This window comes from Lampetra planeri, chromosome 38 (assembly GCF_965212315.1).
Source record: "Lampetra planeri chromosome 38, kcLamPlan1.2.h2, whole genome shotgun sequence".
Taxonomy (NCBI): Eukaryota; Metazoa; Chordata; class Hyperoartia; order Petromyzontiformes; family Petromyzontidae; genus Lampetra; species Lampetra planeri.
Genome location: NC_136144.1, coordinates 7697030 through 7722332, shown reverse-complemented (window position 1 = coordinate 7722332; position 25303 = coordinate 7697030). Strand labels below are relative to the sequence as shown.

The following is a 25303-nucleotide window of genomic DNA, read 5'->3' as shown; positions in this document are numbered from 1 at the left end:
ACTAAGGACCCAGACAAAAGCCATATAAACTCCACGCGGAGAGGTTCCTGGGATGGGAATCATGCCCAGCAAGGCCCTTCTTCCTGTGAGGCACAAGTGTGACCACTACATGATGAACATTTTAGTGGCCTTACCCATAGTTGTGGCAACATAAGTATTAACAAAAATGTCGGGTACTTCTTGGTTCTTTCAGTAAAGTCATGTAGAAGGGAAATAATAAAATAATAAAAATAAAACATAATAAAATTATTCTCACGACGTTTCGGCCACAACGCAAGCAGCCGTCCTCAGGTGAAGAACAGGTCTGTCGATAAGACAGTCTGAATGACACGTCCTGGGCTTGGAGCGACTATTTAAGCTGGGAGGGAGGAGGAAGAGCGCCTTGACAAAAGAATTTGCATATCAATATTAATTTTAGCATATTTATGTAATATTACACTATGTATTATTCTACCCACCCTACTGCACACCACACTGCTCCATATTCACCATACAACTACGAATTTTGGTACTTGTTCGTTTTGGGAGAAAACCAGTTAACCCGGAGGAAAACCCATGCAGAATAAGGGGAAAAAGAACTTGCATTCCATGGATAAAGGTGGGAATCAAACCAGGGCAAGCGTTTCCACTGCACCGCCCTGCCGCTCATGGGGCTCATAACCATGTCAGAGGACCGGGCCCTCCACTTTCTTGCTACACTCGTCAACATTTACATCATCGTCATAATTAGCCATGGTCAATCCACTGCTAGACAAAGGCATCCCCAAGCCGCAGCCATCTCTCACGGCCCGACCGATACAACAATCCGCCTGGCTCCAAGTATGTGTGCCGAATTCTCACCACTCCATCTCCGCAGCGTGCGTCCTATCGGGGGGAGGGGGGCGGCGCGGTCGTCCCATTGGCTGCCGCTCCGAACGTCGGTGTTGGCCGTCGTGCCATCTGGGTCGCGCAAACGTCACGCATCCCACCGTCACACACGTCCGCCCTGACCAATTAACCACTCGCACCCAGCGCGGTAATTGTTGACGGTGTAACCGTCAATTTCTGTTCACGTTTTACAAACCTGACCTTTTCGCACGCGCCCACGCTCACGCGGTAATGCGCTCTATTCGCAATCTCGCGCGTGCGCTCACCTTAATTCAAAAGCACAGTCACGCATTTCCCCCACGTTTAATGCAGTTGTCGCTTCGCGTTTGGCCAGAAACCCCAATTCCGCACGGCCGTGTCAGCTTCCGCCTTTCTTTTAAATGTTCACGTATACCGACCTCGCCACACATCCGACCTTTACCAAATATCCGACAAGACCACGTATCATCTCCCAGCGAGCTCGGATACGCGACGTTGCAATGCACTTGTCTTAACGGTCCATCCCCCCCCCTGCTGCCCCCCCCCCCCGCCCCCCGCCATGCACACCCAGTGGCAGGGGTTTCAAAATCAGAAGGCCTCCCGTCATTAAAATTCGTGGAGAAAATTAATTATCGCGTCTGGAGCGTTCGTGTCAAGTCCCGTCAATCTGCCGCTACATCCAATTTCGACTTTGGCTCAATTGCCCGCGGATTGTACAGCTGTGTGTGTACGCGCGGGAGGTAACACGCCGTTTTTGGCTATCGCTATATAAGGCCGGTTTGGGTGAAACGCATGTGTGCAAAATATTCCCCCGTTGTCACAAGTCTGCTGCTGTCACAGCGGTGCGCTCGACTTTCCATGCAGAGGTCTTCGGTACGATTTGATATCCCGGCGCGGCAGTTTTAAACAACGGTGCAAGTTTTTTTTTTATCAACAGGAAAGAGAAGAGAGAGAATGGGAATTAATGGGAGCAGAGGGTCAGGAAATGTATTATGTTGAACTTCTTTTGCACCGTACATAGCCAACCGTGCTGATCACAGGTGTGGGGAAGGACAATAAACTAAGCACACAGATGAGGGTAGGGAAGAAGAGGCTGCAATAAGGGCCTCGACGCTTCTGCTGCTGCTGCTGCTGCTGGTTCACGGAGCAGTGTCTGTTTTCACAGTGGGCGGCGGGGGAGAGGGGTGGAATTGAAAAGTGGGGGAGTGGCTACGCTGGAGTCGCGCGAGAGGCTTCATCTGATTTGGATACATCAATAGATGAATGCAGCTCTTATGTTCACGTTCCGTCTCGGTGAGTTGCCAGGTCATTCTCAGCAGCGGCCTTGAAGGCGAGACAAATGGCGGATGAATTGGACCGTTAAGGAATTGGCCCGGTTACGTAACGCCGTACACATCGGTTAACTTTAATTGCCTCTCCGACCTAAGTAAGCGGATCGCGTTCATGGTTTGTTCGTAAAACTACTGGGGATTATTTGGCACGAACATGACTTGCGATAAAAACATTTGCCATGTTCCGGGGCGAATTGCAAATTAATCCTTTTTAATTTTGCCAGGTATGGCTCACTGAGCTATGTAGCTCTTTTTCAGAAGTGACTTGGCCACAAATGGTAGCTCAACGAAGTGGCTCATCACGTTGACATTTATAGCAGCAAAATACTCTAAACGCAAGCCGATTCTAAACGTGGAGGGGAGCAACCTGGAGGACCCGGAGAAAAATCCTCGCAACCACGGGAAGTGTGAGAGCATGCAAACTCCAAATATCCAGGTGTCAAGGGTAGGAATCAAACCCATGACCTCCTGCATACCAGGCGAGGTAGTTAACATTTCGCCACCGCGGTGCAAATGAACTACCTCTTGAATTGCCCACGAGGGCACTCGAGGTTGGCGCGCGTCGTTAACCCAGACTTAATGAGCAAAGGCCGAATTGGAGAAAAAATTCCGCTTGATTATTTTTCTCGCAGCGGCCTAAGCACCATACAATGGATATGCTTAATTTGCGTAATTGTCTTCTCTGGAATTCGGTATAATAAGGCGCCGGCGTAGGTACATATATATATAACAGAAACCTCCATTCAGTCTCATTATATGGCACTTCAAACTGTTAGCAGGGACAGAGCACGGGATATTATTTGATTCCACAGATTTGTGGACACTAAGTGTTGTGTGAGCATGGAGAGGAGCATATTCTCCCTATTACGGCCCTCCATCTTCTTGTGTAAATTACACATTCCTGGAGCAGGAGCAGGTCTGTCTGCAGGACATGACTCGGTGTTGCTCGTCGTATTTAAAGGTTGAGTTTACCCACTCCCTGGGATTAGAACTCACCAAGTAGTGGATTGGCAAAACGGGCTGTACATGTATGTACAGTACATGCGTGTTACTTGGTGGCAGGAAAGTAAAGGTGCAGCTATGAAATTATTTGCTCGTGTCACTGCTGGCTGAAGGACGTCCATTAGAGAGAGCTCAAAGAGTCTGTCTGTCGGTTCTTTGGCCTACTCTTCCTCGCGAACGTAGTTGACGCGTTAGTTGGCGATGCTGCATTCGTAGTGGTGCATTAGCCATGGGGCGCGGTGGTGTGCGGTGGTTAGCGCTACGAACCCTGGGACCAAGGTTCGATTCCCACTCGCGGCCCACACCAGTGAAAATCACCTGAACCGGTCGTGGGCCTCCCCTAGGTCGACTCAGCCTCATGAGAAACCTAGTTTGCGGTGTGTAAACAACATCGCTACTGTGGAGATGCAGGCAGTCCAGCGTGGTGCAGGCCACCCACCCCCTCGTGTGCCGTGCCAAACTTCATAGGTGCTGCTCACTTACAGCACTTGCCCTGTCTGGCTGTTAAGGCTATACGGGGGGAGGGGGGGGGATCCATGTGTTTTTCAGCGGTTCATGAGCACAAATACCGCATGCAAAAACATCTCAACAATTTGGCGACAACAATATAGTCTTAGAAAGGAAAATAACATCATAGGCCATGTTTGAGACAATCGCCATTGCCCAAAACGTCGCCTCTTGCATACATTTGAGCAGCGTCCACCTTAAATTTCGATTTAAAGCTTTCGTGACTGCAGGGATTCATCTTCTTGGTTCTTTCGGTAAAGTCACGTAGAATGTAAATAATAAAATAAAATAAAAAAACATAATATATTCTTTTATAAAATAAAACATAATATAATATATTATTTTATTATGTTTTATTTTTATTATTTTATTATTTCCATTCTACGTGACTTTACCGAAAGAACCAAGAAGAAGCGTCCACCTTTTGTCATCGCGCCGAAAGTAAACGGTGCTGTGAAAAAGGGCCATTGCCCAAACAGTAATGGTCACTTTTATACGTCACCATTTTAAGGCACCCACAGCGTTGTTGACGAACACGGGTTTGTTGTGTTGGCATAGTCTGGCGTGTCCCGACAGACGTAGCGTGTTTCTAGAAGATAGGGGTGTAAAGGGGGCCCTACTTTTATCACTGCTTTTTCCAAAGGTGATTCGAAGCCATCTTTTCCCGGTCACTGCGGCGTCAAGGGGGAGAGAAAAAGAAAACCTTATCTCAACGAGCATTTTGCAAAGGTTGTGCTCTTCCCATTGTGCATATCTGCTCTTTCGTCCAACCGACAGACCGTTAAAAACTCTGATTAATCCTACACGTTGCTTTGTCATTAGCAGGAAAAGGGGGGGGGGGGGTGAAAGGAAAAACAATGAAGGGTGACCGATAAGATTACTCGCATTCCTTTCTGTAACGTGCCACATGCTCCGTCGTGAGCGTGATGTGCTGTTGGTCTCCTCCTGGTGAAGGGCAAAGCAGAGGCGGTGTGCAGTGACCTGATGGTTGCCGGACACGGTAAACGGGCGTTATACGTGGTGGACGGAACAGAGTTTTGCTTCCGTGGTTTTGTTTACGTATTTGTTCGCATACATATTTTATCCCGTGATGTTCCACAATGTATGTATGTATGTATATCACCTTTTTTGCCATTATCAAAGTAAGAAAAATAAGAATAGGTTTTTACCTTTTCTGGCAATAAAACGGCAGGTGTTAAGATTTTCAAACGCCAAATAGATACATTTTTGTAAGGAATCAAGACTGCATTAATCCCGTACTTGTGGTGAACATGCAAACAAACATGCTCTGATAATTCACTGTGTAACAAAAAATATATTTATTTGTCCCTGGGTAGCAAGTGTTATTTCCTAATTGCTTATGCCTCCAAAAGTCCAGAAAATGGCTATTATTCCCCAGAAACTTTGCTTTTGTGACCAGGATAGTGATATTTTGAAAAGTACCTATTTTCAATGATAAAATGTGTGAATCTGTGTCATTCCTTCACGTAAACTCCTGGTCACAAAAGCAAGGTTTGTGGTGAATAATAGCCATTTTCTGTACTTTTTAGGCATCAGCAATTAAAAAATAACACTTTCTACCCAGGGACAAAAATCGTATTACATTTTACATAGTGTATAATTTCTGCATTGTCTTTGAAACTGATTGGCCGACACCAAGAGACGGCCTTCTTTATGGCCGAGTCTCACCAGTGTCACACCAGGAGATGCCAATAGACGAACAGGACAAAGGCGATGCACATATGGGAGCATTTATAGCTCGAGGCGAGCAGCAAAAAAACTCCCATGAATGTAGCTGCTCAGAAAGGTTGAAAACCTATTCTTATTTTTCGCATGTATGTTGAACTTCTTTGGCGCTTATCGGAGGTGCGGGGGAAGGACAACAAACTATACACAAAAAGTTGTTCTGAAGAAATTGGTTTTCAGTCTCGGATAGAAAAGTGGATTGCTCCCAGTGGCCAACTAATATCCGAATGGAGGGCGTTCCAGACGGCCGCAGAAGCGCATCTGAAAGCGCGTGATGCAGTGGCCGTTTTTGTTCATTGGCTAGCCAAAAGCCGCTGCGAGGATGACCGCAGTTCACGTGATGGTTTATGCTCCATGATGACAACGCATTATGAGTTTGCGTATGGAATAGCTAAATTTTTTGCATTGAACTGGGTACGGTATATTATTGCTCCTGCCAATTATATCTTGTCATCTAGAGCGCATTTTGCTTAACAAGGCCTGACTGCTGATGAGGCCCCAGAAGATTGGAACCAGTCCAAAGTTTGTTTGCTTTAAACTGCTACTTAGTGATATTGGGCTGAACATATAATTTATTTATGTGTGGAGACTACATTCTGCTTATTGTACTGTACTCTCTTGTGTGCACCTTCAGTGCATTTATGTCTTGTGGGAGTGTATGTTGCATACGATATATGTGTCTGTTAAAATGCCTGGCATTGCACCAGATATTTTTCATCAATTTAATGCCTTCTCTTTGTCCTTAAACATTGGCAATTTTTTTGTTATATTTTTGGCTTGACATGTTAAACCCATCACAAAAATAATTTGTAAGTGCCAGGCAGTTGGGGCTTTGTAAGTAATTTGCGTTTAACTACAGGAGCTTGACATTCTTTTTAAAATACTTCTTTTTTTACATCGCATTTATTGCAACTGAATCTATTTAAGCTCTGGAAAAAAATTCTTCACCGCACATGATTTCCAAATCGTTATACTGTACTGTGCGCGTGTGTGTGGTTTCTGTAGTCTGAGAGTGCTACTGTTGCTTAGAAAATGAAATTTGTGTTTTTTTTTTAAGTTGCAATATCCTTGTGCAAGCTACATGCAACGCCTCTGCTGAAATTTAATTTCCTGGGTGCGGTGACGTAGCCCAGGCCCAGCGTGTCTGCTGCTTGTTGCTGGGCTTCGTGATTTAAAACCAGCAGGCCGCCCTGGTTAATATTCAGGTGCGTCAACAATAACATCTGAATTGTCACGATTCGGGGTCCTTAAGGGGGTTGCGTGGATTGGATTCTTGCATTGCAGGATCATGAGAGTTGGCATCCGTGGCTTGGGGAGGCCTTCATCTAGCAGTGGATTAACCATGGCTGATGATGAACTTAGACTCTTTAGAATCTATTTTAACCTATGAGACCTCATTTACCAGTGGCAAAATATAGTAATAGGTTTTTACCCTTTCAACTGGTACAAAACTATTACTATATTACTAAAAACCTATTACTATATTTTGCCACTGGTAAATGAGGTCTCATAGTGTAAATGCTTACCCCGAGCTCTCAATACTCTGATAGTGCGCTGTTTTTGTGTTGTACGCCTTTTGGCGTCATCTGGTCCCAACACCAGTGGAGACTAGGCTCTAAGAAAAGTTGTCTCGGGTGTGGACCAATCAACTTCAGGGACAGTGCTTATCATTATCAGAGTTGTTTCTTTTTGTTTGTATTTTGACTGCTTGTGTTGTGGTTATTGCAAACATGATTCCTTGTATAAAGGTGTCAGTTTTGTACCAGTTGAAAGGGTAAAAACCTATTACTAAATCTATTTTAAAGCAACTAACTGAATTACGGTGTCAAAATCAGAGACTTCCTCTCTCGCCCGCGCCCCTGCTTAAACATTTATTCGAACACCGCTTGTTGTTTGGCTCAGCTGTCGTCCTCGCTCCGCGCTCTTGTTTTTTTTAGCAGAATCCGGGCTGACCTTTCGAGCGCGCCTTTCTCTCGGCAGCCCGTCCCTTACCCAGCGAGAGAACGGAGAGAAAGGTTGCGTCGGCGATAAAACACGGCACAGATTCCCGGTCGCGCGACCCGGAATGCAGAACCCGCCCCCTTCATTCATCACTCACTCCACACTGTGGCGGAGTGGGGGGGGGGTGGCGCTACCATGTGCCGACTTTGGGGCTGTGTCTGGCCGCCAAGTGTTTACGGGACTGGGTGCCGCCTGGCCTAGGGGAGTGGTGGTGGTGGTGGTAGATTCGACCGCTCGCCCCTGACTCCGAGTGTCGCTGTTCGTGTGCTCTCCACTTCCAGGCAGCCTGATTAACAAGGACCTGCGGCACTACCTGAACCAGCGGTTCGCCAAGGGCTCGCTGGACCATGAGTTCCAGCAGACGATACGGGACAACCTCTATCTGAGGACGACGCCATGTGAGTGCGATGCCACTGTGTCTGTGCGTGTGTGTGTGTGCGGGAAGCGGCGGTGTAGCAGTTGGCTCCGCCGGGCTACGAACTTGGCGATCTGGGTCCGGTCCGATTCCCACTCGCGGCCAACGCCGGTGACGGTTATCTAAACCGGTCATGGGCCTCCCCTAGGTCGACTCGGCCTCAAATGAGTACCTGGTGCGGTGCGTAAACATCGCCACTCGGAAGACGAAGGCGGTCGGGCGTGGTGCTGGTCACCCCACCCCCTCGTGTGCCGTGCCAGCCTTCATGGGTGCTACTCACGAACAGCACTTGCCCCAATAGTCTTTTGAGGCTATACAGGGGCTCTTTGTCTTTGTTGACAGTGTGGTCCTGCTGTGCGTGATGGTCAGCTGTGTGTGTGTATGCATACGCGTGTGTCAGACTGGTTCTACTGTGTGCGTGTGTGAGTGGTTCTCCAGTGTGTATGTATAGGTCAACTGTCTGTGTGTGTGTGTGTAAGCTCTAATAGGTGCTCACTAACAGCATTTATTTACAGTCTGTTAGGCTACAGAGGGGATCTTTGCATTTCTTGTGTTCATTATTTGTATCCCTACAGCCAATTTAGGCTTAATGGGGGGTCTTTATCGTTATTGTTTGTACATGCATGCAAACCTGGAATTGGGCCACCTTTAGGTTGACTCGGCCTAAAATAAGTAATGCACTTGGGGGGTTATCTGAGCACCAGCACTTAAAACGGAAGTAGTTAATACGTATGTATGTGGGTATTGTGTGTTTTTGTGGGTGAATGTGTGATGCAATGGCAAGTGCACTGCCCTACGATTACAGCCACCTGGGTTCAATTCCCAGCCATAACTATCATCAGCGGGGAGTGATATATGAACTGGTCCTATGCCCTCCTGTGGGTCAACCCACACTTAAATTGGTATCTGTGTGGTGTGTAAATATGATCACCGGGGATACAAAGGTGGTCGGTAGTGTTGTTGGCCAAGCACCCCCTCGTGTGCCATGCTGGCCTTAATAGGCGCTCAGTAACAGCACTTGCCCCAACAGTCTTACGTCGGCTGTATTGGGGATTTTTGTGAATGTGCGAGTAGTGAATATGTGCCACACACAACTGAAAGTAACTGGGCATGTTGCTGACTTCACTACTCTGTTGTGCGTTGCTGTACGAGATTTAAAACCTGACCAACTTGTCCATAAAATTGCACAAGACATGCTAACGGACCCACTAGCCAACCAATTCAGCCAGCCCAGCAGCCATATCATTTCCCAATCATTATCACCTCGCCCGTTCACACGGTACAGTGGGACCACACTTGATTACGAGACGGGAGCTCAAGACTCAAGATGTAAATGCGATAGAGAGGTGGGCTGGGTGGCTCTGGGAGTTGATGCTGTGTCAGTGAGAAATGAGTTTGCACTGCTGAGAAATCCTGGGTTTGAATCCAAGTGTCAGCCACCTGCGATTTACAACTGGATTATCGCGTCTGATATGAGTTCATGGTCTGGAGCCTGGCAACCAATGAATACACACGAAAAACCCATCGCACTAAATTTGGTTTTGCACTTAAGTTGGCTGAAATCCATCTCCTGAGAAATAAAATATCAGCTTTGACTCCTGTGATGAACCTCGCTTTCATCATCAGCAGAACAAGTGGGAATTTACTGCCCTCTCCTGCGTGTGGACCAGAGGTCACATGGAGTGTTCTCAGAGGTAACTCTTAGGTGTCCATGTCAGCGAGCCGTTGCATGGCTCTGAGAAATTTTAAAGGATCAAAGTGTGGATAAATGAAATAAATAAAAAATTTAAGTCCAGAGGATATATGCCACCCATACATGTTCGTGGTTTGGCAGTAAAACATTGTTTAGGGATTGCACATTAACTGTGAAGGCCTCACAGAGGCCTCAAAAAAATGTACTTAATTTGGCTCATTCCACCTCTTGACGCTTTGCATGGCACATCGCAGAGAGGGCCGTCAGTCTATAGTAAGTGTGCCACTTATTACAGATTTGAAGAAATTGAAGTAACAGCAGTCGTATTTCTCGAACACCGTGTCACACGTGTCACTGCTCGCTGTGCAATTCCTCCGTCGCATGGCGTGGTGCTCGTGTGTCAAAATACGAATGTGATTTGGGCACAGTTGACGGAAGAAAAAAAACCGTGACGACCATTTCAGTGGAGGCACACTTATATTGGCTTTTTTATGAACTCAAACTGATATTTTTTTTCTTTATATATATGACGAGTTTTAAATCTTCTCATTCAGAAGACGCCACAGGCCGCTTGACCACGCGTCTGCAAGTTCTGATCCCCACGTATTTCGACATCGTCCTGAGCCGTGCTCGTTCCGTTCAGACCTTGCAAGCTAAGCAGGATTTTTTTTACCATGTATATGGCTTTGATGGGTGCCCACCGCGCCCGCCCCCCCCTTCAAAAAGCCTCCGGTCCAGCAGGCATTGTGGGTAATAGAGGGCAGTGCGGCAAAACTCATTATTGTTCTGAAGTCCGCCCCCACCTTTACCAACCTGTACTGACCAGAGGCAGTGAGGTATGGTCAAATAGCCCTCACAACCCACACAGATGGTGGGGGAGGGTAAGGAGGCCTTCGTCCAGAAGTTGATTTGACGACTGGACTTTAGCTCCTCACCATCCCACACATTCACATATGCGGCTGAGGTAAAGTGGCACGGGGCCATGTCGTATGTGGTACGTTGCCGGGCATGGTATGTATGTTGGACTTCTTACACACTATCCGTAGCCAGCCGTGCTAATCTGAGCGTGGCACATAGTGTGGCACATGCCTGGTTTATCCACCAACCCGTAGCAAGGGTTGGCGGATCACACCGAGATGAAGCCATCACGCATGAGGGCACCCGCCTGGATTACGATATTGCCCACTGGATGACAGAGTACGTCAAATCGACTTGGCAATCATGGTGGAATTTTTTGCATTTCATCCCTTTGTTGGAGTGGCATTTATCTGCGCATTTTATTACAGTTCTTCAGAGCTCAATTTTCATGAAACACATTCACGTGTGCGGTTGCACGCGTCCTGATGTTTGATTAACGGAGAAAGATTCTGCTTGGAAATCAGACGAGCGTGAAGTCGCTGCAACATTACCATAATTTGACGTAACCAAAAAATCTATTCTGCTTCTTTAGGCATTGCTCTATGCAGCACCATCGGGTCACACCGGCAGAGAGGCATTTTGTATATCCGTAGTGGCGTAGTGTGGTTGGCATGGGGCCCTTGTGCAAGGATTTTGGACTCCATGTCCAATTTCCTATTACCCCCCCCCCCCCACTTATTTATAGCCTGGTCCCTGAGGCCTTTGGGACCCTCCAGCCCCTAGCACCTTGGTGCAGTCGCACCGCCTGCACACTAGGCAGCCACGTTAGGTTTTGTGTTCTAATTTAAACATCGGCGCCCACTACTTCCAAGCAAACACAGCAAAGTGCACAATGGACACGCCGCTGTACTTGTAGGAAACATAGGAGGCCATTGTGTTGCCCGGGCCTGCCGTGCGCGCTTGAGCGCCCTCATTGTCACGTGCCTGAATAATTTAATGTCGTGCCTTTGTTCACTCGTTGGCCCATTAGCCCCTTTGCTATCGCGGCCGTAGCAATGCTGATGCATGGCCTGAGAGACAGCTTCCGTTTTTTGTGGCCATCAGCCATTTGGGAAAGCGTTGGGGGTGGCAGTTGGGGGGGGGGGTGTGAGAGAGAGGAGGAGCCCGCAAACAGAGAGAGAGAGTTTGCCAACGTTGATGCCGTTGTTGGATTGGTGTCCGGTCAACATTGGCACGACGGGGCGTGGTCATTAGGCAAGACGTGGGAGAGTTAACCCGACCATTTCTGTCAATGTTATGATGGGGGCAGGCAGGGTGGGGGCGTGGGGTGGAGGGATACAAAAATAGTTCGGCTGGTTTTTATTTTACACTGTATTGGACGAGGCCTTCATCCAGAAGTGGATTACCAAAGTGCTGTTAATGAATGAGGTTTCTTTTGAATTAATTGTGACAAGCCTGGCTCTGCTGGTCCCCCGAGACAGATGCACTTGTCGTCTTGTGAGACCGGCGTAGCACAGTTGTGATCCGGTTTGACAAGGCCAATAGCCAGTGGAAAGCCTCCCCGTACCGTGAGGGTCACGCGCTGGCTGGCCCGGCTGCCAGGAAGTGCCAGTGGATGAGTGCCATAGTAATCGGTATCGTTTATCAAGCGAAAGTTCATCGGCGCACAGTGAGATCCTTGAGAACAAGCCTGTCTGGCGATGGCGACGGTGATAGGTTGCCACTATTTCATAATCAAGGTTGTTTTTTTTGGGTTTAGTCGCTTATATATAAATGTGTCGTTAACCAACCCGCCACCCGACACAGCCAATTAGTAAGGTTTGTCCAGTGAACAAAACGTGCCAGTTAGCTACTACTTCACCACACCGGTGTGATGGAGAGTAAACCCACAACATTTACAATTTGAGTACAACGTTTCACTGGCGATTACAACCAGCTTAATCAGGCGATTTTCCAGAATTGCAGGGTTTGTGGACCACGCAAAGATTGCTGTGGGATGTGAAACTCACAAACCTGCTGGGCTGTGCACAGGCCAGGCGGATTGCATTGCAGTAAGTAGCTTCACGAACCCATCTGTGCAGACCTATGAATCTCTCCTTGCGAGCGTGGGTTTTTTCCAGGTGCTCCTAATTTTCTCCCGCATTTCAAAGGACCTCCTTTAGAAAAAGGAATTGACCAAACATTGCGATGCAGAACCCTCTGGAAATGTTTTGAAAGCCAGCGAGGTCCTTCCCTGTATAAACAAAGGCTATTTATGTATGTCTGCATTATTTATATTATAGGAATATAAATATCCACACCAAATATGAATGCAAGGAAACCCAAACCGATATCTATTCATTTTCTAAATGTGCTTTTCTGTCTCCTGTCACCATGAAAAGGGGCCTTTGTGTGCGGTGCCTTGGTTGGAAGCAGGCCCTCACCGTGGGTAGCTGAAGTCTGTTTGGACGATCTCACTGGGGTTATTGAATTCTCCCCCGCCATTCCTCCCCACCCCAACCCCCATGTCTCCCTCCACTTCCATCGGCCAGGGAATAATGGCTAGCAAGTCGTGGGAGACCCAATTTTTTTCTTTGGTGCCTTTTCTCCCCACCACCACCGCCCACCGCCCCCCCCACCCAACCTTGCATGAAGAGACACGTTGCACACGGCACGGAGCGGCAAGCTCCCACCCGCTTCTTGCCGAAGTTCGCGGTGTGAGCCAGGCGGCCGTCCCGGTTAATAGTTGCGGGCGCGTTGACCCACGAAATTGCACGCGCCTGCCCGCTGCTGCATCGTTGGAGGTGGCGGGGCCACGCGTGTCATCGTCGTCGTCGTGCTTAGAATTTGCCAAAATTAGAAAATTGCTTGCGGAATTACCTAACGGTGGAGTTGCGACATTGCCCCCTGCTGTGAAACTACTGCAGAATTTTACCAGTCTGTGAAATGTAGCACCGGCGCGGTGGATTGGCCTTGTTATCACGAAGGCGCGATTGTCCGTGGGTGGATTTGGCATGCTTCCGAGAAGAGGGGATACAAAAATATCTCCATGAGCAATGCTGGTTTGTGTTGTTATCAGCGGTTCCTTACCGCTCATCGAAGGTCCGCTACTCATGTGACTGCGAACTTGTTGCAGCAGGAACACCGGATACGATTATCACCAACAACCACACACTGTTTTTTCGCTCCCATTAGGCAGGTGAACGATACATGCATTTTTGTAGCCTAAACAGTGTACGTTTTACATTGTCAGAATGCTTATCTTATATGCAGGCCCTCTCTCCCCCATTACCCCATTATATAATTGAGAGTTGACTGTGATTGTACTTGGAACACCAGACGCAATCGGATAGTCATGAATTTCAATCCCAGTTGTCGGTCCAGGTTCTAAAATGAATACCGCATTGTGGGAAGTCGGCAGCGGTCATCATATGGATGGACTGTCCCGTGCCTTGTAAATGTGGAATTTCCACCCTTGGCCCAGGGCCGCCAGTGTGTAGGAGCGCTGCCCAATGGCCAGTTTGAGCAGGGAGACACTTTCACTTTGTCTAAAATTGTGACCATATTGTTCTTGCCAGACGGCCACTGCGCTACAAACCCTGGCCCCACTTCAGTTAAATCCCTGGCCATGGCCAACATCAACGGTGGATTTTTATGAGCGGACTCTGCTTTTAAAAAAAAAGTACCTGGTGTAGTGGTGTGAACCACAATACTCGAAGGGATAGACAAAGGTGGCCAAACGTGGTTCGCGCCACACCGCACTGCTCCTGTGTACCCCCCATCAGAGGTCGCAAACGTGTTTTGATTCCTTACCCGTAACCGTACCCGGCCGCACCAGGGTCGCAAATGGGTACCCGTACCCGGCCGGGTATGGGTACCCGTACGCTACCCGTACCCTACCCGAAATTAGTGACAAACGGTTACTCACCGGTGACTCACGGCCTACCCGTACCCGGCCGCACCAGGGTCGCAAACGGGTACCCGTACCGGGCTGGGTACGGGTAGCCGGGTATCGGGTAGGGTACGGGTATCGGTTACCCGGTTGCGACCTCTGCCCCCCATCCCACCCTTCATCGATTCTCGCCCTAAAGGCACTTGCCCCAACAGCCTGGTTTTATCTTTGCTCGCCCAAAAATGTGTCTGCTGCGCAGGAACTCCATCGTGGGAGTTCACAATGAAGACGGTGATGTAATAACTCTACAGGATTTACAATAAAGCCGACCGTTTGAAGTTTATTTATCTGTGAAATTGCCACCGGCTGCGGTGTTGTTGTTGTTGGGCTCGGAGTTTCACCAGCAGCAACTCGTTGATCCTCGAACAACTGCTAGCAGGCTCCTCCACCCCCTGCGCCCCCCCCCCCATCCCAACTCTTCTCTGCCACCAATTTAGATTTCATCAACGAATGTGAAATGTAACTCTTTGGCTGCAATTAGCTCACACTCGTCTCTTGCCACGTGATGGTAAATGAACAGGGAAATTATTGCTTCTGTGCGGATTTGCACTTGCGTTGCTGCCAACTTCTGCTTGCGTGGCACGTTTGTTTTTTCCTCCCTCGCCTCCCTCTCCTCTCTTTTCTCCCTCCCTCGCTCCCCCGTGTTGTTTGCGATCACGATCACGAACGACGCCGCAGAGCCCCCCAATTGCGAGCGCGTAAATTGTCGACCGAAAATCTCCCGCCCCCCCTGGCCGCAATTATCGTAATAATAACAATAGTAATGACAATTCTGGTCTTTGCAATTGTTTTGAGGGAAAATATGCAAGTTTTTAAATTGGGGCAAGGAGGGGGGGGGGCGTTTTTTAATTATATTTGGGCTCCTTTTGTGTTTCTGTCTGAGGATGGCCAAGACGGGTGTTTGCTGTCCTCATAGTGATTTTGTCGTGCGTGCATGTGTACACAAAAGACAAAGGCCCCCCATATAGCCTTGAATAGACGGTTGGGGCAAGTGCTGTTAGGGAATGCCTCGTGAAGGCCAGCACGGCACACGAGAGGGTGTTGACCAGCACCGCTCCCGGCGCCCTGTGTCTCCCCCAGTGCTGATGTTTATATCCCGTACAACAGGCACTCATTTTAGGTTACGTTAACCTAGGGGAGGCTCAAGACAAATTTCAAATATTCGTCACTGTTATTGGTTGTGAGCGGGAATTCAACTCGGGTCACTGGGTGTACGTGCGTGTTCCTGCGTGTTGCCGGTGCTTTAGTGTTTCACACACCTACTAATTAAATCCTGGTGATCGTAATAATATTTTCAGTTGTCAAAATGTTTGGCTTCACCTTGACGAATACTCGGGACACACACCCCTCATTACGCACATCTTGTTCTCTCCCAGCGCGTGATCACGTGGGATGGTCATTGTGGGTGGTCACTGGGTTGGTCACTGAGGTGGTCACTGAGGTGGTCACTGAGGTGGTCACTGAGGGGGTCACGTGGGGTGGTTACACGCCGGTTCGATAGTGCTGGTTGAAGGTGGAGATTTGAATTTAGAAATCTGTGGGAGGACCCCAGAAGTGCTCATGCCCGCCAGCGGGCAAACACCCCGAGTCGCTTCCACTCCTGCAGATTTTTTTGTTCCCCGTTTTACAAATAAAGTCCTCTTGAAAAGTAAAAAAAAGTTGTCTCGTCTCTATCAAGCCACTCTTGAACTGCCCAGGAACTGCATTCAACTCGTGAGCTGCAGCGTGCAGCGTTGGGTCAAATCAAATGATGCAATTCTATTCAAAAATAGAATCGCATCATTTGATTGTGTGGTTTGGAAATAACTTTTTGGAAATGTGATAAAATTTATACTTTTTATGTATTGCTGAAAGTTGCCGAAAGAAAACTTTGACGAAGTGTCGGACGCGATTGGCAGTTGGGGAATAATTTTTTTAAGAATGTTTTATTTTTTGACAATGCTGTAATTATATTGTTGCTTAGCAAAATGTTGGCTTCACCTTGGCAAGCACTGGGAAGACGAACACGACCCCTCATTACGCGCATCTCATTCTCTCCCAGCGCGAGTGCATTAATCCGTCACCTTTTGAGTTTTATTTATTTACTGTAAACATTAACACAAACGTGCTCCATAGGTCAGGTCACCGCGCATATTTCACGACCTTTCGGAATGTCAAAGCTTGCATGCCAGTGCCGTGCACACACAAATGTGGCAATGGAAAAAAATATTTTGTAGGCCTCTAAATTATTCACAAGAATATGCTACTGTGTGCCTATTGCAGATACAGTTAAGGATATTTTTGATTTAATAATTATTTTTATTTTGGGGCAGTGACATGGTCAAGTGGGCATCGCTTTCGCCGCTTGTTGCGAAGGTTCGCGGTTCGATTCCGGCAGGCTGCCCTGGTTAATTTCTACCAAATGGGTTTTCGTAAAATACGCAACGTCCGCTTCATCGTGGACATTAAATATCCCCCCTGACATCGTTACAAACGAGTGGGCCATCGTGGGCCGACGTCGTGGTCCAAATTTGCTAAATATTACCTGCAAACTACTCACTGAGTTACACATTGCAACGTATTCACCTTCGTGCTGTCATAGCCTTACGCTATAAAAATGTCCAGTACCAAATTTACTGAATTATTGTTATCGTTAATGCTGAAAGCCTATCTGCCAGAATAGGCATGTCATATACGCTATCTTCTCATCCGTCGTAAGGACATCCCTTACATGATATTGCTTCTGCCTTGCTTGACATATCTAAGGTGCCCATCGCATTGCAATTCACTCTGGGCAATTGTTCACCACCTGTGAAAGTAGATACAACATTTACTCTCGGCCCTGAATGAGTAAATGGTTCGACAATAATTTAAACTATCGCAACTAATTTAACTATACTAACTTTAGAAGCTGAATACAAGCACCTCACTGGGAGAAAATCCCAGGTGCACTCATAATCTGAAGGAAAACTAAACTATTTTTTATTTTACCGCGTAAGGCCTACTGAGCTATATAGCTATTTTACAGACGCGACCTGGACACAAATGATCGCTCGGAGAAGTGGGCTTATCGTGTGGAAATTTATCGCAGCCAAACGCTCTAAACGCACGTTTCTAAATGTGGAGGGAAAAACTGCAGGACCCAGTGGGATCAAACCTACGACCTCCTGCATACCAGGAGTGTGTTTGTATCAAGGGTTGCCTATGGCAGTCGCCCAAGTGAAGTCAATCCGATTTTATTTTTGCTCGAACACGTGGTGCCTTTCTGGGACAAATCCTGCCACCCAATGCACTAAATGAAGGACGTGTTGCTTATATGAGAACTGTGCTGGTGTACATGCATGCAGGCACGACACGGGCACCTCGAGAAGGCGAAGTGCCCGGAGTGGACTACAACTTCATTTTGCTGGCCGAATTTCTGGCGCTGGAGAAGAGCGGCACGCTCCTGGAGACGGGCACCTACGAAGGTGCTTCGCGGCCACCCAAATTCTGCCACACGCCTCTAACCCTTGACCTAGCGAGGACCCCCGGGTAGGGGGACTGGATCAAGTGACGTAAATTGGTTTAATTGTTCGTGCGTTAATCGCGCGACCACTCGTGTTATGGATTAAATGTGGATAGTTTCTCATTGTCGTGCCAAAAAATGCACTTTGAATACATTTTAAGAGGGGGTGGGGGGGGAATACCTCTTAAAACTTGGAGTGATAACGTTGACCCACGTGTGCGATTCTTTATATTTGCAGCTGCTGCAACAGATTGGGTTTATAGAAATTTTCACGAGGACATTTTCATGATAATGAAATTAGTATTCTCCACGTTTTGGGAATTATGACGCACCGGTTTGAACAACAAATTTTTTGGCATTGAACGAAATAAAAAAATATATAAACCTCAAAACGCTTGGCAAACTCACCGAGGCGGTATTGTGCAGCGCACGTATCGGTGCAATTAATATTTAGTTTTGCTTAATCCCATCGCTCCAGTTTTTTGCCTTTTTGATGTTGGCACTGAGTTGTCTGTACCTTTTACAATTCAATTTATGCGGTGAGCCTTGACCAAGTCTTTTCTGTGTTCCACACTGCAACCTGCCAACTGTTTAGTTTATGACAGTAGCACAATTTATCGTACTTATTAGGCACGTAACCATTCGTCCATTATAAATCTATTTTTTTGCTCGTTATCCTGGCTGGGGTGTTGCTGTAATGGCCACAGCTGCCCGTTCGATCTCCCGGCACGGCACTTAACACTAAGCCAGCTTCTTAAGTCACTGCCTCCCACCCGCACCTCCAATTTAGCACAGTTGGCTACGTACGGTGCATAAAGAATTTCTACATGCATGCATGCATCCACCCACCTCCATCCGCGCAGATTTAGATAACCCGCCGCCGTCGGTCGATCAGATGAACTATACGACGGTTACCGCGTCACCCCCTCCACCCCAATTTCCGACGGATAGATAAGCACGCGGGACTGTCGGACAGAGCTTGCGCGTAAATCATTGTGACCTTCGTCGGAAAGTTGCCGATCGGGCATTTAAGATTTTAAAAAAAATGGCCCCTCCCGGTCCTCCGCCGCAGGAAATTTCTACGGGACCCCGAAGCCCCCGTCGGAGCCTCCGGCCGGCTCGCTCCCTCTGCCCGAGCCTCGGCCCGGCCTGGGCTCGCGTCGCAAACGAACCAAGTCCGTGAGCAACATGGAGCACAGGGAGGGGAGCCATGCGGGCCGGGCAGCAGCGCTCAACGGCGGGCGCGACTCGGGTGAGCAGCGCCGAGGTGCCGCGGTGACGAGATGTTAACTCCGTCGCCTGGTCTACAGGAGGGTTGCAGATTCGATCCCGACCCCTGACGCCTGCTGCTGTATGTTTGGAGTTTGCGTGTCTCTCGCCCCGTGGTCGCGTCGTGGCTTCTCATCATAAGCCACTTCGTTGAGCTATCATTTGTGGCCAGGTTGCTTCTGACAAAGAAGCTAATAGCGCAGTGGTCCTTGCCTGGTAAAATACAAATATTTATTGTTATTGTGATTTGCTTACCTTTCCTATCGTTTGCGCTCCTATCGCGTGTTTGTATTGTTGTAACTTTCTGACGCCGTGCCCCTACTGGACATCTCTTTACAAAGAGCTTCATAGCTCATCGGATTCCTCCAGTATAACTAAAGATTCTGATTCCCCTTCGCCTCGTTGCTCTCGTGCCACAGGCGACTCGAGCGATGGCGACGGGGCGCCCGCAACGCGCACGCAGACCACGCAGGCTTCCCAGCGGCGGGGGGCGAGCGGCGAGCGGCCCCCCAAACTCCACGAGCACCCCCTGGGCTCTGCGTCGCTGGGTGGGCCCAGCTCTGAGGGCTCCAACGGCCTGGAGGTGGGGGGGGGGCACGGGGAGGAGCTGGGCCCGCTGCCCGCGAACTGGGAGATGGCGTGCACTGAGAGCGGGGAGATCTACTTCATCGAGTGAGTCCCGTGTGTCTGCGTGTTCGATGCTCCGATTCAGCCCGTTTGGCTACGTACGGTGGGAAAGATGTTACACGTGCATACGACAAACAGCTGGCGGTCATGTTCAACCGGAACGGACGCTGTCGACGATAATATCGCACCAAGGTTGGCGATTCCACATTTCCTTCTGATCAGATTCAACGATGATATGTTCATCCAAAGTGAAGCCGTTAATCTGCCTGGCACACAACCATCTCGTCTGACCTTGTCGAGGAATGGCTGTGTTACTCGCCTGTCAAACGAGGCACTGAAAAAGGTTGGTTTTCTCTTCCATGCCGAAGCCTTCATATTGCAATGTTATTATTGTTATTATGACTACTATACAAAGCTCAAATTTCGCAAAAGTTGGAAAACTGTTGTCATATCTGGGATGGAGCCATTCCATTAAGTGTCCTTTCGTGTGTTGGAGATCGGCCCATGGAAGCGGGCATCGCAGAGAGACTTTTGAGCACCCTTCAGGTGACACTGTGGTCCACGCACAATAGTAGGAGACATCACTTTCCCACCCACTCTGCCACATGAGAGCGAGGGTGTTCGCATGAACGTCAAACCGCTAACTCTCAGAGCTGGAAATCGGCTAAATTAAGTGCAGAACCAAATTTAATGTTATAGTTTTTGTTGTTGTTTGTGCAATCAATGGAGATTTAATGCAACGCAGAATAAACGCTTTCCAACATTATTAACAATAATAATCAGTCACGGTCTGTCCAATGCTGGATTAAGGCCTCTCCCCAAGCCGTCGCCACCTCTCACGGTCTCACGATTGCAACAGGCCATCTAGCTCCTGCGTTCAAGCCAAGCGCATCGCTCCGAGTCGGAGTGCGGTGATCACCCTTCTTGGACGCGCTCCGTCGCTTGGCGAGTCGTGGATCAAACGAAACGGAAGGGGAAACCGAGAACAAAATAAACGGGCTGCGGCAATTTGTAAAATTGCGTTATGTCGTGAAGAGTGGCGTGCGAGTGTGCCTGAAGAAAACCACTTTCGGTCATCGCACACAAAGACAAAGATCCCCCCATATAGCCTCCACAGACTGTTGGGGCAAGTGCTGGCATGGCACACGAGGGGGTGGGTGGCCAGCACCAGGCCCGGCCACCTTTGTCTCCCGAGTTGCGATGTTTGCACAGCGTACCAGGTACTCATTTGAGGCTTAGTCGACCTAGGGGATTCGGGGAAACAAACTCGGGTCGCCGGGTTGGTAGTGCAGCGTGCTAACCGCTACACCACCGCTCCTCATCGCACAGCACCCGCTGTGACACTGGCAGAGTGACTTTGAACAAAGTGTCAAAAAGTGCATCAAAGAGGGCATGGGGAGTTGGGAGTTGTGCACACTGGGATGTACGCTGATGGCGAGAAAGCGAAATGCATCGGCTTCGGTTACAGACATCGTGTTGACTCTTACGGAAGAGTGCTACGCGATCGGGCAGCAAGCAGTACTACCATGGTTGGATGATGGACCGATTTGACGATACTAAACTAAAAACTACGAACAATATTTTTAAAATTTTACCAGGTAAGGCCCACTGAGCCATATAGCTCTCTTTTTTTAGAAGCGACCTGGCCGCAAATGATAGCTCAACGAAGTGGCTTATCATGTGGACATTTATAGCAGCCAAATACTCTAAACTCTAAACCGGAGAAGCGGGAGAAAAATCCATGCGACCACGGGGAGAACATGCAAACTCCAACCATACAACAGGCCTCAGGTTCGGGGTTCTAATCCACGACTTCCTGCATACTAGGCGAGGGAGTTAACATCTCGCCACAACGACACGTTTATATATTTACGTGATTTAACCCCAAAAAAACCTCCCCTACATTATGGAAGTGTGATTAATGTTAGTACTAATAAGGGTTAAGGGGATGTAGTTTTAAGCATGGTGGATAAGAGGTTAATGTTACAGTTAAAGGTAAGGGTTAAGAATTTGGTGAGTGAGTTGTTAATGTAATTTAACCAACAATTGATTGATAAGGCAATGCCCTTGTTAAACATTATTCATGGAGATGAGGCTTACAAGAACACTTAATTAGTCTCTTCATTTTAGAGAGAGAAGAAGAAGAACCCCCCCCCCCCAACTAACAGCCCTGCGGCCAATTATCCTGCCGAGCATCCACTACACAGGGGCAGAGGGGGTGTGTGTGTGTGGGGGACTGTGCTTGCTGGAGAGCATCCATAAGCAGGCACATTGCTATAAATAGTGTTTATTTTGTAAAGCGATGAATCACGGCTCCTGAGTGCTGCCAACTTATATGCGTGCAGAATGCAATTTGTCCGGCACCACGATAATGGGGAGCCCGCTGCTGTGGCGTTGTCGTTGCACGAACGCGCGAGCCCTTGCCGGTGAAGCAGCACTGACCTCGACTCCCCCCCCCGTCTCCTCCTCCCCTCTTGAGAATGTCCCCAAAAGATGACACCGTAGAACTACTCCGGGAGTTATCTCTGCACGGGCTTCTAATCCACAGCAGAGGTGTGGCCCACATTTCTATCAAGATGTGTACAGCGTGGTTTTTTACTTCTTCCTCATTGACAGAAAAGAAGTAATTCGTTATTATTCGTCGTTATTTCGCTCGTGACAAGGCTGAGATCGCCTAACTAAACGCTTAAGAACTCGATTTTAATCGCCAGGTGACTGACATCCGGATTCGAACCCGGTCATTTCGGTGTGGCTTCGGTGCGAACCCCATGGGGGAGCCACCTGGGTAACATCTCATCCAGTTATTAAAAATCCGCTTTTAATTAATCCTGGTTAATTTTCCTTCTACGTGATTCTCCGGTGTGATTATTGCATTCATAAGCACGTTACGACGGAGGAAAGGGAATGCCGTTCAAGTAAAGCAGCGAGAGTGCAAATCTGTCTGAAAATCCAGCACCCCCCCGAGTGTTTTTTTTTTTGTGGTGATAGTGACGGTGGTGCTGGTGCTGGCTTGCTCGTACACCAGGGAAATGAAATGATGAAGAAATGAGCCATAATGGCGTGCATTATTATTATTATGGGTCAATGTGGTATAAGTGACTCAAAAAAGTCGACTTGCAGAAATGTTTTCTCATTTTCATTTAAATTATTTCGTGGCTGGCTGTCGAACAAGGGAAGTGCAGAGTGCGGAGCCAAGGCGCAGGCAGTGGCGTGGATTGGAAGCATGATGACTGAGGGGGGGGGGTGAAGGGGAGGGCGGATTTGTGAATAATGTACGGTTTGTGTGACCGGCCGATGATGACGAATGCCTGACGCGATGGATGTTTAACGAATCGGCATTCGGGTCGCATGACCATGAAATTGCACGTCTGTTTATTTAGCAATAATTTATTCAAATTCCTTTGTTTGCTTTACCATTGTTTTTTTTACATCTATATATATATATAATTTGTTGCTGTAAATTCAGCTCACCATGATTTCTAAAGCGTATTTTTGTGCACTTAAATGTATTACATTCTCGCCAATATAGATAGCTCCTCTATCCGCACACATCGCGTTGATATATAGGTATATACGATATGTCATTGAAGTGGGCAGCCAAGAAATGGAATTTATCTTGAGGGGAACGTCCGTCGGGCGGAGATGGAGCGATGCTATCGGCTCGTCGTGCCGTCGCTGTGTCGATCATTACATCGCAACGCTGTGAGAATTTTTTACCACTTGATCGGAGGGGGGGGGGGGGGCGGGGAAGAGCCTTCATCCGGCAGCGGATTGATCATGGCCGATTAAAATAATACATCACGTCTTTTTTTTTGTACACCCATTATATTTGTGACGTTATTTTTTTCAAACATCTAAAAAAATTGCAGACACGGATCAATTTGCATGCACGCGCGCGCACACACAGGCCACAATGGTGCATGGTAGGCTTGTTGTTAAATAGGAACTAAACAGCCAGCCGCAGACATTCGTTATTCTTCCAAGGCAGCGGCAAAAAAAACACATCTCGCTTGACCTTGACCTTGGAAATGAGCCGCATACAAATGGTATGCGTTTGGAACTTTCCTTTTGCCCGAATTTGTTTCCCCCCCCCTCCCTGTCTTCTCCTACGTGACCAATGATTCTTATAAATGTGGAGGAAGGGTTTAAGCCAGCAGCAGCAGCAGCAGCTATGTTGCTTTAGCGCTTTGATTACGCAGCTTGATTTGAAGCGAGCTGAAGCGCAGGCGTGCCTGCAAATCGCATACGGCAGGTTGAAAACATTGCCGGTTTATCGATCTCAATTAAATGATTCATCTATGTCCGATGGACAAGCCCTGGTCCCCTCCCGCTTCAGCCCTCCTCCACCCACCCCTCACTCCCCCCAGGGGTCTTGAGTCGGGTTCTCCACAGCTGATCGTTAATACCACCCACACAGAGGGTCTGAGGTCAGAACGTTGAGCTGGCATCCCTGACGGGGGGGGGAGGGCCTGGGTTGGAATCCAAGCGGCCGCCTCCGATTAAACCCGGGGTGCTCGAGCGTGCCGAGTCGTTGGACTCGGCCTGGTCACGATTGACTACACAAGCTAAATTTCGATTTAAAGCTTTCGTGACTGCAGGGATTCATCTTCTTTCTTAATTTGGAGCTTTCGTGACTGCAGGAATTACTCTTTGGTTCTTTCGGTAAAGTCACGTATAAAGATAAAATAATAAATTAAATTCAAGCATACGTATACTAGTATTTAATTTATTATTTTATCTTTATACGTGACTTTACCGAAAGAACCAAAGAGTGATTCATCTTCTTGGTTCTTTCGGCAAAGTCACGTAGAATGGAAATAATAAAATAATAAAAATAAAACATAATAAAATAATTCTCACGACGTTTCGGCCACAACGCAAGCAGCCGTCCTCAGGTGAAGACCAGGTCTGTCGGGGAGACGCTGTGTTGTGGCCGAAACGTCGTGAGAATTATTTTATTATGTTTAATTTTTATTATTTTATTATTTCCATTCTACGTGACTTTACCAAAAGAACCAAGAAGATACACAAGAAGCGTCCAACGTTGCTCTGCACTGAAGTCGCCTACATTCCAGAATTCAAATGTCGGCTTCATTGTCGTGTGGCAAATGTCACTCTCGCACGCCGAGTGGGCGGGAGGAGCTGTCCTCTACTGTGTTGTGCAGCGGAGTTGCCGTGAAGGATTCTCAGCGGTAGCTCTGGGATATCCACTTTGGTGGGCCCCGTTGCAAGGCTCTGTGAGAAATTCGAAAGGACGCTTTGTCTCGTGTTATGGCCGCCGCCGATGGCACAATCAAATTTGGGTAAAATTAGTTTTTATTTTATAATTTATCATCCGTCACATTTTAATGGTTGGGCAAAAAACAATCCAGGGCCGCACATTACCTGCGAGGGCCTTTTTCAGAGGTCACGTGCCAGGTAACCCACCACCACTTCATGTAGGCCGAGAATTACACTTTTTATGATCTCCATAATACAGTTTTTTTTGTGTTTGGTCGCGTAAATATATGAATGTGTTGATAAACCTACCACCACCTGACACAGCCAATTAGTAAGGTTTGTCACGTAAACAGAACATCCCAATTCGTCACTA

At 48.0% G+C, this 25303-nt stretch overlaps 1 protein-coding gene across 4 annotated transcripts in view; it reads left to right on the top strand.

Moving 5' to 3' along the window:
• Nucleotides 1–25303, top strand: part of LOC144731264 (membrane-associated guanylate kinase, WW and PDZ domain-containing protein 2-like) — a 135313-nt gene that overhangs the window by 51717 nt on the left and 58293 nt on the right. For all 4 annotated transcript variants that reach the window (XM_078612303.1, XM_078612304.1, XM_078612302.1 and 1 more), the window contains exons 4-7: nucleotides 7715–7831; nucleotides 17657–17776; nucleotides 18887–19066; nucleotides 19503–19755. In XM_078612303.1, the coding sequence (XP_078468429.1) occupies nucleotides 7715–7831; nucleotides 17657–17776; nucleotides 18887–19066; nucleotides 19503–19755 (670 nt within the window). The remainder of the gene's footprint in view (nucleotides 1–7714; nucleotides 7832–17656; nucleotides 17777–18886; nucleotides 19067–19502; nucleotides 19756–25303) is intronic.